Source organism: Pseudorasbora parva, chromosome 9, assembly GCF_024679245.1.
Source record: "Pseudorasbora parva isolate DD20220531a chromosome 9, ASM2467924v1, whole genome shotgun sequence".
NCBI classification, from domain to species: Eukaryota; Metazoa; Chordata; class Actinopteri; order Cypriniformes; family Gobionidae; genus Pseudorasbora; species Pseudorasbora parva.
The window spans coordinates 40,056,267-40,071,274 of NC_090180.1; the positions used below are offsets into that span (position 1 = coordinate 40,056,267).

The 15,008-nt window shown below is 35.7% G+C and overlaps 1 protein-coding gene across 3 annotated transcripts in view; it reads left to right on the forward strand.

The window, feature by feature from the left end:
- yeats2 (YEATS domain containing 2) overlaps nucleotides 1–15,008 on the forward strand; it is a 41,988-nt gene that overhangs the window by 24,722 nt on the left and 2,258 nt on the right. For 2 of the 3 annotated variants that reach the window (XM_067452632.1, XM_067452633.1), the window contains exons 16-27: nucleotides 69–230; nucleotides 420–538; nucleotides 791–937; nucleotides 3,841–4,026; nucleotides 4,602–4,938; nucleotides 5,506–5,640; nucleotides 8,029–8,106; nucleotides 10,366–10,537; nucleotides 11,328–11,404; nucleotides 11,622–11,701; nucleotides 11,797–11,998; nucleotides 14,711–14,949. In XM_067452632.1, the coding sequence (XP_067308733.1) occupies nucleotides 69–230; nucleotides 420–538; nucleotides 791–937; nucleotides 3,841–4,026; nucleotides 4,602–4,938; nucleotides 5,506–5,640; nucleotides 8,029–8,106; nucleotides 10,366–10,537; nucleotides 11,328–11,404; nucleotides 11,622–11,701; nucleotides 11,797–11,998; nucleotides 14,711–14,949 (1,934 nt within the window). The remainder of the gene's footprint in view (nucleotides 1–68; nucleotides 231–419; nucleotides 539–790; nucleotides 938–3,840; nucleotides 4,027–4,601; nucleotides 4,939–5,505; nucleotides 5,641–8,028; nucleotides 8,107–10,365; nucleotides 10,538–11,327; nucleotides 11,405–11,621; nucleotides 11,702–11,796; nucleotides 11,999–14,710; nucleotides 14,950–15,008) is intronic. The other variant, XM_067452634.1, reaches the window with a different exon arrangement.

A 15,008-nucleotide genomic window follows, 5' to 3' on the forward strand; every position in this document is an offset into this window, starting at 1 on the left:
ATTACTATAATATGTTTCTCTTTTTTCTTTGTTTGTTTTGTGATTTTGTGTTTATTTAAATTTTTTAGTCATGGCCACCCTCCAGCTACCAGCAAATAACTTGGCAAACCTGGCCAATCTGCCTCCTGGCACAAAACTCTACCTGACCACCAACAGCAAGAACCCATCGGGCAAAGGCAAACTGCTACTGATCCCACAGGGAGCCATTTTGAGAGCCTCACATAACGCAGGTCAGACATACACTAACACACTAAATGCATCATAGGATTTGAGAACTATCATTGTCTCTCTAGATTTGTTTACACCTGGTATTAAGATGTGTGTTCGGCCATTTGTTTCACAAGTAGACAAGAGAGACACATTGAGACCTGTTTACAACTGGTCTTTCAATCCATCTAATTTTTTTTCTCTGTCTGTAGGCCAACAGTCTCAGAGCTCTGGTTCTGGAGTGTCGCATTCCTCCAGTGGTTCCTCAGGGTCTGGCAGCTTGCCTTCCAATTTATCCTACACTTCTTATATCCTTAAGCAGACTCCGCAGGTAATAGTCTTTGCTGTTGGTTTTGACACACTAACTCTGTAGAATGGATCCTGACATACAGCTTAGTTCAGTTTCAACAAATATAGTTTGAACATGCGTGTATTCCTACTTTGTTTACGCGTTAACTCTTGCATAATCTATAAATGTGTTTAATGTGTTGTCTAAAACAATGTTCCCAAAAGCCTTTCCCTGTTAGTTTGTGTTATGTTGACACTATTGATCACTATTGTAAGTCACTATTGATCTTTATAGGGCACGTTTTTGGTTGGCCAGCCAGGGGGCTCTGGGAAACAGAGTTCTAGTAGTCATGTGGCATCTAGTCCTGCTTCCAGTACTCAGCAGGCTATTCGGGTCACCGCAGGACAGAAGGCAGCCATTTTGGCCCAGGTGTGTAACAAAGTAAGGATTTGATAACACAAAATCATGTTTTTTCTTCTTTTTTACCCACTTCTACTTTATATAGTTGTTAAGCACCAGGGGTATGTAATGTTATGTTTTTCAGTGTATATTATAATAATTACTATACATGTTAATTATTACTAATAATGTATTTTATAATATTATATTATATACAATCATTTATATTAAAGTTATTTTATTTATTTGGGTCACGGTATATGTGTGTTTGTACATGCAAGATAATGCAGTTGAACAATGTTTTGTCCTTATTTCTGCAGTACCTGACCCCATTTAAATTTTAATTACATTCAGTAAGTTCACACTTCTTGGCAAATATAATTTCTTTTTGGTCTGGTTCTGTAGATAGTAATGCACAAAACACTGAGATGGATTCAACAGTGTAATTATAATTGCTCTTGCTAAAACTCATAGTTAGCTTCAATAAAATATAGCAATAAAATGTTAAAACGCGCACATTCACAGTGACTCACAGAAGAGTGGGCTCAGTTTAGCTACTGTGTAAAAGCAAAAGTGAACTGGGGCTTGCCATTATTTCCTACCTCTCTGTTATTGCTTTCTTGCTTGCTCTCTCACTCTCTCTCTCCATCTCATTGATCTTTCTTTTTTCTATATCTCTTTTCTTTTCTTCCACTTGCTGCACTTTCATTAGTGTTACACAACGCTTCTTCTGAAGGGCTCACACTCTCTAGAGCCCTTACTGTGTGTGTGTGTGTCCTGATTATTAGATAGAGGCTAATGAGTATGCCTGCAGCTGACATTTGAGCTGTAATTCAACCTGTGAACACACGCTCATATGCCTCTCTTCCTTCCTTCTTTCTCTTACTACTTTTCTTCTTGTTAATTATCCATTTGAATCATACCCTCATTATTCTCATCATAAAGTGCAGCACATGGGGCACCATTATTTCTGCTCATAATTTTCTTATTATGATTCACGTTATCCCCTTCAGCACAGGTAAAACGAAATCAAACTTTTTCATCTGGTGTGTTAAACCTGCTGGAAATTGTTTGTGTACAGTAAAATGATCATACAAATCGATCAGCACCTGACATACTTGAGTACTCTGGAGGTTGTGGTGGAGTATTTGTGTTTAAAGGTTTTTTTGCTGTGTGCTTAAAAAAGAGAGAAGGAAAATTAGAGGAAAAGAGATGGCCCTCAGAAACTGACCGTGCAAGAATGAGTGTGAAAAACGAGTCAAAGTCTTCTTGCTATATCATTGCATTTGGTTTATGTAAAATATATACTATAATATATATATTTTATATATATTTATATATATATAAATTTATTTATATATATATATATATATATACAGTCTTTTTCTAAACTTCTTTTTAAGTCCAGTGAATATATTGATAGGAATATTAAAGTAAATTTTTATTGGCAGATAAATTAAATCAAATAAACAAAACAGTACAGGGTTTCCACAAGTCTTAAAAAGTCTTAATTTGACTTTGTACAATTTAGGCCTTGAAACTTTCTTAATTTGGAGCAGGAAGTCTTAAATTGAATGTCATGGCATTCAATTAGGGCCCTATTGATTTCCGCAATGCGGAAAATGGTTACAGAATCACAGAATTCATTCATAAAAATGGAATTTACTGTATACTGTGCAATGACATGGAATTTGTCAACGTTTGGATTAAAAGATCAAAAAAAGGTCAGGGCTCAACATCACCGTTTGTGCAGAGAAATTTATTTTTTGAAGGGGCAAGTAAAAGAGAATTTTAGAAGCCCGATTAAAATGCCAGTAATAAAAAAATAACTACAGAATCACCAAAATGTAAGAGTGATTCTGCAAATTCTGCTGTGGTGATTGATAGGGATAACATATAATGTAAAATGTACTAACAGTTACAAGGTTGCACTGTTGACAAGGCTCAGTGTCGAGCCCTGTGGTTAATATAGTTAATTAATTAATATGGTTAATTAATATCTCCCAAAAAGGACTAACCTTCTCATCATCTAATTACCCTTATGTGAATAAATAGTTCAAAATTTGGTAAAAAATAAATGGGAATTTAAGACCAAATGTAGCGTATTTCATAGGGGCCAAAGAATGTATTTTTTTAATTAAACTTTTAATAAATTGCTTTTAATTTGTATATTTAAATTAGATTTTATAGGGCTGTAAATAAAAAAAAAAAACATTAATATCATCCTCAGGATTTGTGTTTTCCAGCACCAATATCTAAACATCCTCAAATCATTTACTTGACATGCAAAATTAAGTATTGTTTTCTGAGAAATTGAACAAAATTGTTTTATGCTTATGTGTATGCTTAAAACAAGAACAAGTATCTGTCAGTGGGTATTAAATTACTTTTACATTTGAATTATGTAGATTTTTCGGAACCCATTGACAGATATTTGTTCTTGTTTTAAGCATAGAGACCCTAACCCACTTTCACAAGATCACAAGGTTTCAGAAGATTTCCTATCTTATGTCATTTTGCTTCTCAAATAACAGTATCTTGATTTAAGAATCTTTTAGATATTATGAAAACGGGACAAAACTACTTTAACAAAACAAAAAAAGATTCAGTGGTGATCAGAAAGTTCAGTAAAAGTTATTTCCATATTCTAGCTCTTTTGGGAGCAGAACTATTCAAATTTTAATCTATTTTTATGTAAAATTAATTTAAATGTAATGGAGATCTGTTGGAAATTATATTTTAAAACTATGAAGTACAACTTAGTGTGCGCTTCCTAGACATTAACATTTACAGAACATTTTATGTTACCTTGAATTTGTTCCTTAAACTTTTTCCCAAAGAAAAATGCTTGGAGGGACTTGTTTTTATGAACTGAAAGCATTCAAAATAAATGCATAACATATTTTAGGGTTTTTAACTTCTTTCTCTTAATGTTTGATTGACAGGTGGTGGGTGGGTCTCAAGGTTCTCAGGTGAAGCTGTCAGACGGCTCAGTGAAGATGGTTACAGCTGCCGCAGCAAGTCACATGAACAAACCAGGCACAACAACCCTGAGAATGACAGGAGGTGTCATTACCGCCACAAGCTCCACCCCAACACCCCAACCCAGTTCCACACCAACCTCTCAACAAGTAAGTTATGAATCTTTTTCTACATTGTCTGACAAGGCGTGACTATAGACTGTAAAAAAAAAAAATGGACGTACTGTTCAAGACGTCACCCACAGGAGTCTGAAGAGCAGGTCTGAAGCGTAAAGTAGAGATGAGTTGGCTATTGTCATCTTGTCAGCGTGTCACTCCCAGATAACTGACAATGGGCAAAGAGGCATGACGTGGGTGGGGCTTAGGTGACATGATGACTAACAGACAGCAGACGAACGACAATCCACCTATCACTCAAAGTGGCTGCGCTCTTAATTATGCAGAACATTAAGGCTTTATATAATGTAAACAGAACAGTTATTAAAAAAATTCACCCCCCTCACAGGTGTCATGAAAGGCAAAATTAGATATATAGACCAGAACCACAATTTGTACCAGGCTGTAAACGAGTTAATATATATATATATATATATATATATATATATATATATATATATATATATATATATATATATATATATATATATATATATATAAGTTAATATATAAAAGTTAATATATTAAAGTTACATTGTCCAGCCCCTCTAATGTTTTTCCCTGTTCAGTCAGCAGAAGCCACTGGAGCATCCTCCACTCAGACATTACCTCAGACAGCTAAAGCACCACCACAGCACCCTGTGCTTGTAGCTGCCAATCAAGCTGCAGTGATCAATGCAGCCAAGAGCGCAAGTTCTGCGGCCAACACAGCAAAGAGTTCTGCATCTGGCACTGGTGCTGTAGTCACAGTCGCCAAGACCGTCAACATGCCTCTTATCAGTCTGTCAAAGGGGGCAGGGTCGTCTGTAGTGGGCGGATCCAAAAGCTCCAGCCCCTCATTGGTCACTACAGCGTCACTGATTGGGGGAGGAACATTCAGTGGGAAAACTGCTACCACCATCTCAGGTAACCAATCATCTGCTGTAGGGAGTTGCCAAATATTTTGTCATTAAGGTGCTATCACATTTACCACTTTGTTTAGTGAATTTTTACCAGCAAAATCCAATCATTTTAATAGGAATATAAATAATCTGGAATTTTGCACAAGTGTGTAAGATTTCCCCATGCGAATTTCACAATTTATTGTGGTTGGTGTTAACACAAAATGTTGCTAATATGACCACACCTTTTGAATGATAAAACGCTTAAGCTCTCACAGATCACAATTGTAATTATATGAAATGTAATCTGGTGACTGAATGGCCTTTAACATTAGCTTCAGGAGTAAAATAAATTGTTCTCTACACTGAATTAGGGATGGGTGGTATGTCAAATTCTTTTGACTTCATATATCACAGTAACTGACCTCACTGACTTCATGAATGGAAAAAAAACTATACAATGCATATTTTTTGGATAATGCAAGCTGTCCACCCCTAAAGTTCATTTATCCATCTCTTGAAATGCTTTTGTTTAAAATGCATTGAAATTTATTTGTTTTATTATTGGTTGTGGTTTTGTGTTCACACGCAGGTATGTTGAAGTTGCACCCAGCTCAGTCCAGTTCCCAGCAAACGGTTCTCACTATCCCAGCCAATCAGCTGAAACAGCTCAGTGTGGGCAGTGGGTCCTCGGCGCTACAGACAATCTTGATGCCTGTTGGCAAAGGTAACAGCACCCTGCTACTCTGATATTTACACAGCCGTACTCGCAGTCCCACTTCTGTCCTCTACAGTCCTCATGGCTGTGAGTCTATGTAATATTGTCAAATTAGACTTGTTTTCAACTTTATGCTCTAGTTATGTACATACTTTTTTTTTAATAAGCTCTGTTCTAAAACCTGCCTGGTGATTGGAGATCATTGCTAGCAACCCAAATATTGCAGGTTCAATTCATGGTTCATCACAATTGTGATCTTAAGCTCTTCCATGTTGTGATGGGCCGTTTCAGGTTGTGAAGACTTCATGGACTGACTTTTTTTCCCAGCTGTGTTAAGCCTGACAGATTGCATTTATCAGAGATTTTGTTTTTTGTTTTTTTTGTTTAGCATTCATCAGCGATGACAGTAATAGGTGAACAGAGCTCCAGAGACACTCTCCTGTCAGATATTGTTTTCATTTTCACAATTTGCATCCTCCCTGCCTGGTTGCTAGCTTTGTTTTAGATTGATCTGTGCGGCACCATGGCAGCAGAGGCTACCTCAGTTTAGTTTATTTTGCGATGAATAAATGCATTAGTACATTAGTACATCAGAGCAGTAAGACAGGCCATTTCCTCTGACAATATGCAAGCTGTTGTCATAGTGATAGAGAGGGATATGAGTAAAGAAGAACGTAATAGATTACAGGATTCAGTAATTGAGAAATGGCAGGCTTGAGTGCGCTTAACATTTATGAGGGACAATAGGAGCTATGTGAATCAGAAAATAAAAAACACTAGGATGCTAGCTTAGTCATGTGTATATATTTATATATATATATATATATATATATATATATATATATATATATATATATATATATATATATAGACATACACATACATACATACATACACACATACATACATACATACACACACACACACACACACACACACACACACACACACACACACACACACACACACACACACACACACACACACACACACACACACACACACACACACACACACACACACAAACAAACAAACACACACACACACACACACACACACACACACACACACACACACACACACACACACACACACACACACACACACATACATACACACACACATACATACACACACACATACAGGCTGGTCATATAATTAGAATATTATCAAAAAGTTGACTGATGTAGTTGATTTTTAATGTAGTTAAAAGATTTTTAGATTTTTTCAAAATGAAAAATGTTATTTCCAGATAACAATGTATTATTGTACAATTTACAATTACAATAGGGTTCGCACACCATTGGTGCTTAGTCCCTAATAAGCCTGGTAAAGAATAAGATGGCTGGTAAAGAAAAAGATAGAAACCATATTATAACCATGCAACAGATTGTTATTTAGTGTTTAACATAGTCCACCCAATCTAGTTACTCGATTTGCTTTTCTGGTCTCCCATGATACATGAAGCAATTTTAATAGCCTTCGTAGCAATTAAAGTAAACCTAAAAGCAATTATTCCTAATGGTATCCCAGGTGACCCCAGATTTACATTTTTACATTAATGCATTTAGCAGATGCTTTTATCCAAAGCGGCAGATGATTACTTATTGATAATTAATTAATACTGCAAACTAATATTGTACACTTTTGTATTATGTTAATTTACACTTGTGCCTCTGACACTTGTGCTCTTGTTCGGGACTATCCAGAAAAGATTTTCCCTTCACGTCTAGCGGCATCCCTAGAGGAAGCTATTGATAAAATAGTGAGCTGTAACATCGGTACAATATCCATCACACGCCTAAGGCACATTCTCTGCTTTTCATTTTGTTACAATAGCTTTAGTAAAGCTCTTTCGATGGGTGAAATACACAGAAATAAATATTTAATGGCCAACCAAAATTACTCGAGTGCACATTATGTAGTAATAAAAACTTCTGGCTTTTGCATTTCCAAAATATGCTGCTCTGGAAAAGCTTGAAAGCAGTCATATCTACCATAGCAGTTTGTTTATATTTCATTAAGACTTACACTACCGTTCAAAAGTTTGGGGTCGGTAAGATGAAACTTTTTTTTTTTGAAAATCTTTTATGCTCACCAAGACTGTGTTTATTTAATCAAAAATACTATAAAAAAATGTAATGCTGTAAAATGCTATTACCATTTAAAATAATTTTTCTACTTTAATATATTTGTAATTTATTAGGCCAATACATTTATTTAGGGTTCTGATGATGTTCAAAAAGAACAGCATTTACATATTTTGTAACATGTCTTTACTGTCACTTTTGATCAATTGAATGCATCCTTGCTGAATAAAAGAATTAATCTCTTAAAAAAAAAAAAAAAAAAAAACTTTTGAACTTGAAATTAAACCTGTGTGTGTTTGTGTTACAGTTGTGCAGTCTGGTGGTGCTAAAGCATCTAGCAGCAACACAACAAATGCTTCCTCAGCACCCACACCTGTAGCTCAAGGTATAACATATGCACACACACATTCATAGTTCAGAAATAACTTCAAGGATACATGTATAGTTATACAGGGTATGCATTGATTTCACTTACCTGCTAGACTAGAGTTAATAGGGGAAACTGCTAAAGTTTAAACTGAAGTTTGTTGGCATATAGTGTTCCTTACGACTTACCCAACATCCAGTGATTCATGGATATTGACATGCAAACAAGAATCATGGTTCCAATACTGACATTTATATGAGCCTTATTTTGATGCAGGGGAACTACAAAAAGCAAATTTGCCTGTGAATGCTTTATACAAATACAACATACAGTGGGGCAAAAAATAGTATTTAGTCAGCCACCAATTGTTCTAGTTTTCCCACTTTAAAAAAACCCGGGGGCCTGTAATTTTCATCATTGGTACACTTCAACAACGAGAGACAGAATGAGAAAAGAAATCCAGAAAATCACATTGTCTGATTTTTAAAGAATTTATTTGCACATTTTTTGGGAAAATAAGTGTTTGTTCAATAGCAAAAGTTAATCTTAATACTTTGTTATATACCCTTTGTTGCCAATAACAGAGGTCAAACTTTTTCTAAAAAGTCTCCACAAGGTTTTTACACACTGTTGCTGGTAGTTTTGCCCATTCCTCCATGTAGATCTCCTCTAGAGCAGTGATGTTTTACCAGTTGTCGCTGGGCAACACGGATTGTTGCCCAGCGACACCCTCCAAAGAATTTCTATGGAGTTAAGGTCTGGAGTCTGGCTAGGCCTCTCCAGGACCTTGAAATGCTTCTTATGAAGTCACTCCTTCGTTGCCCGGGTGGTGTGTTTGGGATCACTTTCATGCTGAAAGACCCAGACACTTTTCATCTTCAATGCCCTTGATGATGGAAGGAGTTTTTTACTCAAAATCTCACGATACATGGCCCCATTCATTCTATCCTTTACATGGATCAGTCGTCCTAGTCCCTTTGCAGAAAACAGCCCTAAAGCATGATGTTTCCACCCCCATGCTTCAAAGTAGGTATGGTGTTCTTTGGATGCAACTCGGCATTCTTTCTCCTCCAAACACGACAAGTTGAGTTTTTACCAAAAAGTTATATTTTGGTTTCATCTAACCATATGACATTCTCCCAATCCTCTTCTGGATCATCCAAATGCTCTCTAGCAAACTTCAGATGGGCCCAGACATGTACTGGTTTAACCAGGGGGACTCATCTGGCACTGCAGGATTTGAGTCCCCGGCTGCGTGGTGTTTTACTGATTGTAGACATTTTTATCATTTTTAATAACAATTTCGAGTCTTGTGCGAGAACTCTAGTCTGACTCGTGTGTGATCTTGCGTTGTTTACTTGTCACATCGCACGTTTTTAGTTGGGAAACGTAGTTTGCGCACCAGAGAGTTGTCCGTGTTTCTCTTAGCCATGCAGTGTGAAACCTCCTGTCGCTGATCCATCGGTCAGTGAGAACAAAGCAGCAACTGAATGCTGCCCCAGATAGTCATGTAGTGTGAAAACAGCAGTGACCCAACGAGTTTGAAAATCATGCAGTCTGAACTAGGCTTAAAAGAAAAAGTTACAGGTCTGTGAGAGCCAGAAATAAATAAATACATTCTTTAAAAATCAGACAATGTGATTTTTCATAGTTGAAGTGTACCTATGATGAAAATTACAGGCCTCTCTCATCTTTTTAAGTGGGAGAACTTGCACAATTGGTGGCTAGCTTAATACTTTTTTGCCCCACTGTAGGTAGGGCTAAATCCAAGTGATCTCTTGGATATCACTATTTATCACTATAATATATAATCATATTGTCCAGCTCTAAAACTTGTATAGTTTTAGTCAGTGCTTATTTAAAAACATCCAATCCTGCAGAATATAAGATGGTAAATATTTAACTGGGTTGTCAATACAGTATATAACAATATAAGATACCCTAAAATTCAACATACTGACACAAAATGATAACTGCAAATCTATGTTTCACTGCCTGTAGCTTAGTTGTTTCTGTGAATTGTAGCAAACCTTTTGCTTCTCTTTTCTGTAGTTTTCAGAAGCCAATAAAAATATACTTCATATTTCCTCATATTTTTTCCATTTTAGCTGTGTTTTTTGCGACATTCACTGTGAAAACCAATGCTGCCGCTTAGTCTTTTTGCTACTCAGTGGGTGTAACAGCAGTCACTCTGGCCAATGATGATGTCATGTGCATACCCTCTATTCAGTCCACTGACTTTTTCTTTAACTCTTTTGTACTCGTCTCATTACATAGTTAAAACTGAACCTGGTTTGGTTGGATCCACTTGTACGACTCCAGTTCCCCAAACATCTGCCCCAGCCACTTCAGCACCCACCTCTGCTCCTCTGGCGACAACCCCTGCATCTACAGACACAGCTGCTATTAAAGAAGAGCAGGGCATGGAATCTACAACACATGAACTCAAGTAAGAAGCACACACACACAATTGTGTCTCAGTCCTGATCTGTTTAAATAACTGTGTTTCCGGATTCTGTTTTTGCAGAGGGGTATTGACACTCACAGACATGCACATTCACATTTTTTTAATCACACATTGCCATAGTAACAACCAGTCAGTTGTTACTGATGTAATTCTCCTTAAAAAAAAAAAAACTAAAATCACCAAAATTAATGCATTTCTGGAGTAAATAAATAGTTAATTAATCACTCGATTCTAAATTAGCAAGCAATTTTTCTGACCTATTAAATCTTGTAGCACTACAATGGGCAAAGTCCCTTTCAGGCAAATGATTTCACTCAGTGGCCATCTTTGAAATACCTCTCAGGCAACTGTTTAAGTCATGCAATTGCATTAAATTAAATTGCATTGATTAAATTTCGTATTTGAAATCACCAATGAAATCTGACAACTGTATAATAAATCAGTTTTTTTTTAAATGCTCAAATAATATTAAAATGGTTATTTTTCAGGCTGGACAAGTGCTCATCTCAGCACACTGACGTTTCTGTAGCAAACGGAGCTTCTAACAGCATCTGCAGCGATGCAATGATTTTATTTTTCTCTTTTATCTAGAAAGCTGGACTTATATTCCCCCATATTGTCCGTTGCTCTTTCTCCCATATATAGTAATGCAAGTGCATCATCTTTCTATTTATAAAGTCTTTGCTTTGGGGCACCACTGTTGCTCCATATCAGTGAAGGAAACTTGTAATAGTTGTGAACGTATTTGTTGAAAATTGTCAATTTCTCTCAGTACGGAGCACATCGAAAACATGACGCAGCTTCTGACGGCCATAGTGAAGAAATATCCTCTAATTATCCCTGAGAAAAGTAAGTTTAATTTCACAGTTTTTAAAATCAGCATGGAATAAAATTCGCCTCTATTCATCCATACATACACTTAATATCAATCATTTTAAATCAAAATGTCTTAACTCCTGTGAATTGACAGGTGTATACCAGCTTTCTTCAATCGTTAAGTCCACTTAAATAATATAAATTTACCCTAAGCCAGACCAACAGTGGTGTGTGTGCGTGTACTTTACAGATGAGGACTCTCATCCGTTCTGCGCCACCTCTGTGGATCAGTACTACTCGTGGAATATTGGCAAACGCAGAGCTGCAGAGGTAAAGGAGTGTTTATGTTTCATCCATTTTGGGTGCACCTGTAAGCTCTGTTGGATCGTGTACATTTACTGTATTCTGTATTTCTCTTTATGTAGTTGCAGCGAGCAGTGGCTGTGCGGCGTGTGTGCGCCGATCTGTTAGAGAGAACCCCTCGGCTTCAGGCCCTCACCCCACCAAGAACTAAAGAGGTGCTCCGCTGGTGCCGTCTCCGTGGTTACACACCGCCTGACCCTGAGCCCCAGCACACAGAGGAGGACTCCATTGAGGACATACTCACACAGATCGACAGTGAACCGGGTGAGTGTGTAGTTTATGTAACGGCACACATGCTTAGGCCCATTAGGGTCTGTGCGTGTGTTTTTTGAACCCGTGTTTGAGGTTAATTCGTCATGTCCTGTGTCTCTCTCAGCGATCCAGAGCTTTGACTTACACAAGAGTTGGCACAGACAATGCAGTAGTGTTCTTTCTCTCTCCTCTCTCTCCTCTCTCTCCTCTCTCGCTCTCTCTCTCTCTCTCTCTCTCTCTCTCTCTCTCTCTCTCTCTCTCTTTCAGTTTTCAGTGATGGTGCATTAGCTTGTATAATGATGGGATAATCAGTATTCAGAGTTGGGCATGAATTCAGTTCTCAGAATGTATAGTTCAGTTATAAGCAGCTGAAATTCAACATCAGCTCTGTTTCAATCCCTGCTTAGCTTCCTACATAGAGAACATTTTAAGGCATCTTGGTTACGGTATGCTCCAGATTTTTGCTGCCTCATAAGATATCAGATAATATTTAGATTATGGGCAGCACTTCTGGTTGAGTTGAGAATGTTGAGCTATATAACAATTAGTTTTCTGTCGATTAATGATCCGAACAGTTGCTCACCTGTCTAATAAAACACATAATATATTAAAGTGTCTTTGGAGTTTCCATTGTTTCTACAAAATAAAAATGGAAATCAGGGTGTAAAGTGGGTATGATGCCATTGATGGGTGACACACACACATAGACTGTGTCCTGGTTAAAATAGCTTATTTCTCTATATATAACTTCGTTCTAGGGGTTTCAGGATATTATAATCCAAAAAACGTAAATATTGTGCCTTTAATGGAATATATAAAATAGATTTTTTTAACTGCATCTCAACAAACACTGGTTAAACACGGGATAATTGTTCCTATATAACGATTTCATTTTTGCATGGCATAAAATCTCTTCCTTCAAGAGTCTCCAACAAAAATGGGATCCATCCATACCAGTAGATCTCTCCTTGAGTAGCCTATAGCTGATGAAATTACTTATAATTGTCAGTTATTTTAAAAGTTTTTAAACATGCAACAGCATGCTCATTTATATTTTCATTGCAAAGTACAAATGCAAATGGCTGCACTGCGCATTTATATCACAGGATGTGAGAAATGTTCTGTGAGCGAGCATGTATAACATATTTGTTGATTTTGTTGCACAAACCTTAAGGGTTCTCCTATCATGGGCCATACGAAAAATGTAAGTAGCAAAGCAAATTTTAGCCATAATTTCATGCAGCATTTCATGCAACTTTTGCTGATATGGCTGTTCCAGAATGGAGTGCTAGAATTTAGTACTGAAAATTATTTACATTCAGCTGACTATTTCTCCCACATTGTTTTTGCTATGTGTTTATTTTTTGCTAATAGGAGTGTTGAGTCAGTAGCTTCGCTATGTTCTGAATCTTTCTTCATACTCTATTGATATCGACTGTAAGGCATAATGCACCTCACGAGCGCTGTTTGTTTGAACAGATTGACCACTAATGGAGATGTTGTACAATGTCCATAAAGAGTGTTTTAAATTAGTCACTAATGAGGTTTATTTTCAGTTAGCATACTTCCTTAAAAAATATCCTGTGTAGACGGTAGTTGGTGAGGATACCCACTAAGAAGACTTGTTTGTTGTATATAAATGAAGACAGAAGGAGGCAGGAAAAAAGCATTTTCTTAGGTTGGTTTTTTAAGGTGTTGCATAGAGTAAAACATTTACAAACTATACAAAATAATAATAATAAGAAGAAGAAATATTAGTTATTATTAGGCACTTTATAAACTATTAATAATAAAATAATTAATTATAATAAATAGGCACTGTATAACTAATAAACTAATAATAATAACAATACATTTATACAATAAAATATGGTTATATACTAATAATAATAATTTATATGTTTTACTAATAATCTATTCATTCTAATAATTATTAGGGCAAAATACAATTATTATTATTATTATTGATTAAAAAGTATAATTATATATATATATATATATATATATATATATATATATATATATATATATATATATATATATATATATATATATATATATATATATATATAAATAAAATAAGTCACTTTATAAAGATTTTTTTAATTTTTACTAGTAGTATAATTAGTACTAATAATAATAAGAAATTATTTATAATAATTATCAGGCACTATATAAACTAATAATAATACATTTATACAAAAATATTAGGTTATATACAAATGATTGTTATTAGTAATTGTTATAATATATTAATTATTTGTAATAATTATTAGGAAATATACAAATACTTCTTATTGATGATAAATGATATTATTAATAATAAAAATAGTAATTGTAAATAATTATTACTTTATAAAGTATTATTTTTTAGTAGTAATAATAACAACTATAATAGTTAATTAATTATAATAAGTATTAGGCACTATATAAACTCATAATAATAATACATCTGTACAATAAATATTAGGTTATACAAACTATTATCATTAATATTTATTATAATATATTAATTCATTACAGTAATTATTAGGCAAAATACAAATGATTATTATTGATGAAAAAATTGTATTGTTAATAATAAAAATAATAATGTTTGGATACTGAGCGATAGTGTAGATCAAGAGTATTGTTTTTGGTGTAGCTCTTCTAGCTGCTTTTGAGGAGTTGTGTGCTGTTTTACATTGACACGTGCGTGTGTGTGTGTGCGCGCGCACTTGTTAGAGTGCAGCTCGACTCTGACGGGCTGTGAGGAGCTGTCTCAACGTCTGGAGCAACTTCAGAGGATTCTAAAGGCGGAGCCTGACGAGGAAGAAGATGAGCCTCTTGACATCATCAGTGTGAAAGACATAGACGCTGACAAGGTCAAAGTCAAACTGGAAAAGGAAGAGGCTGAACAGGAACCCAAGTTTTTCTTGGGGCGGTGCCCATCAACCCAGTTAATCAGAGACACAGCAGAGCAGGTGAGTGAGAAACTTTCTTTGTGCCAGCCTACCCGCATCCAGATTTTGTCTCATACGTG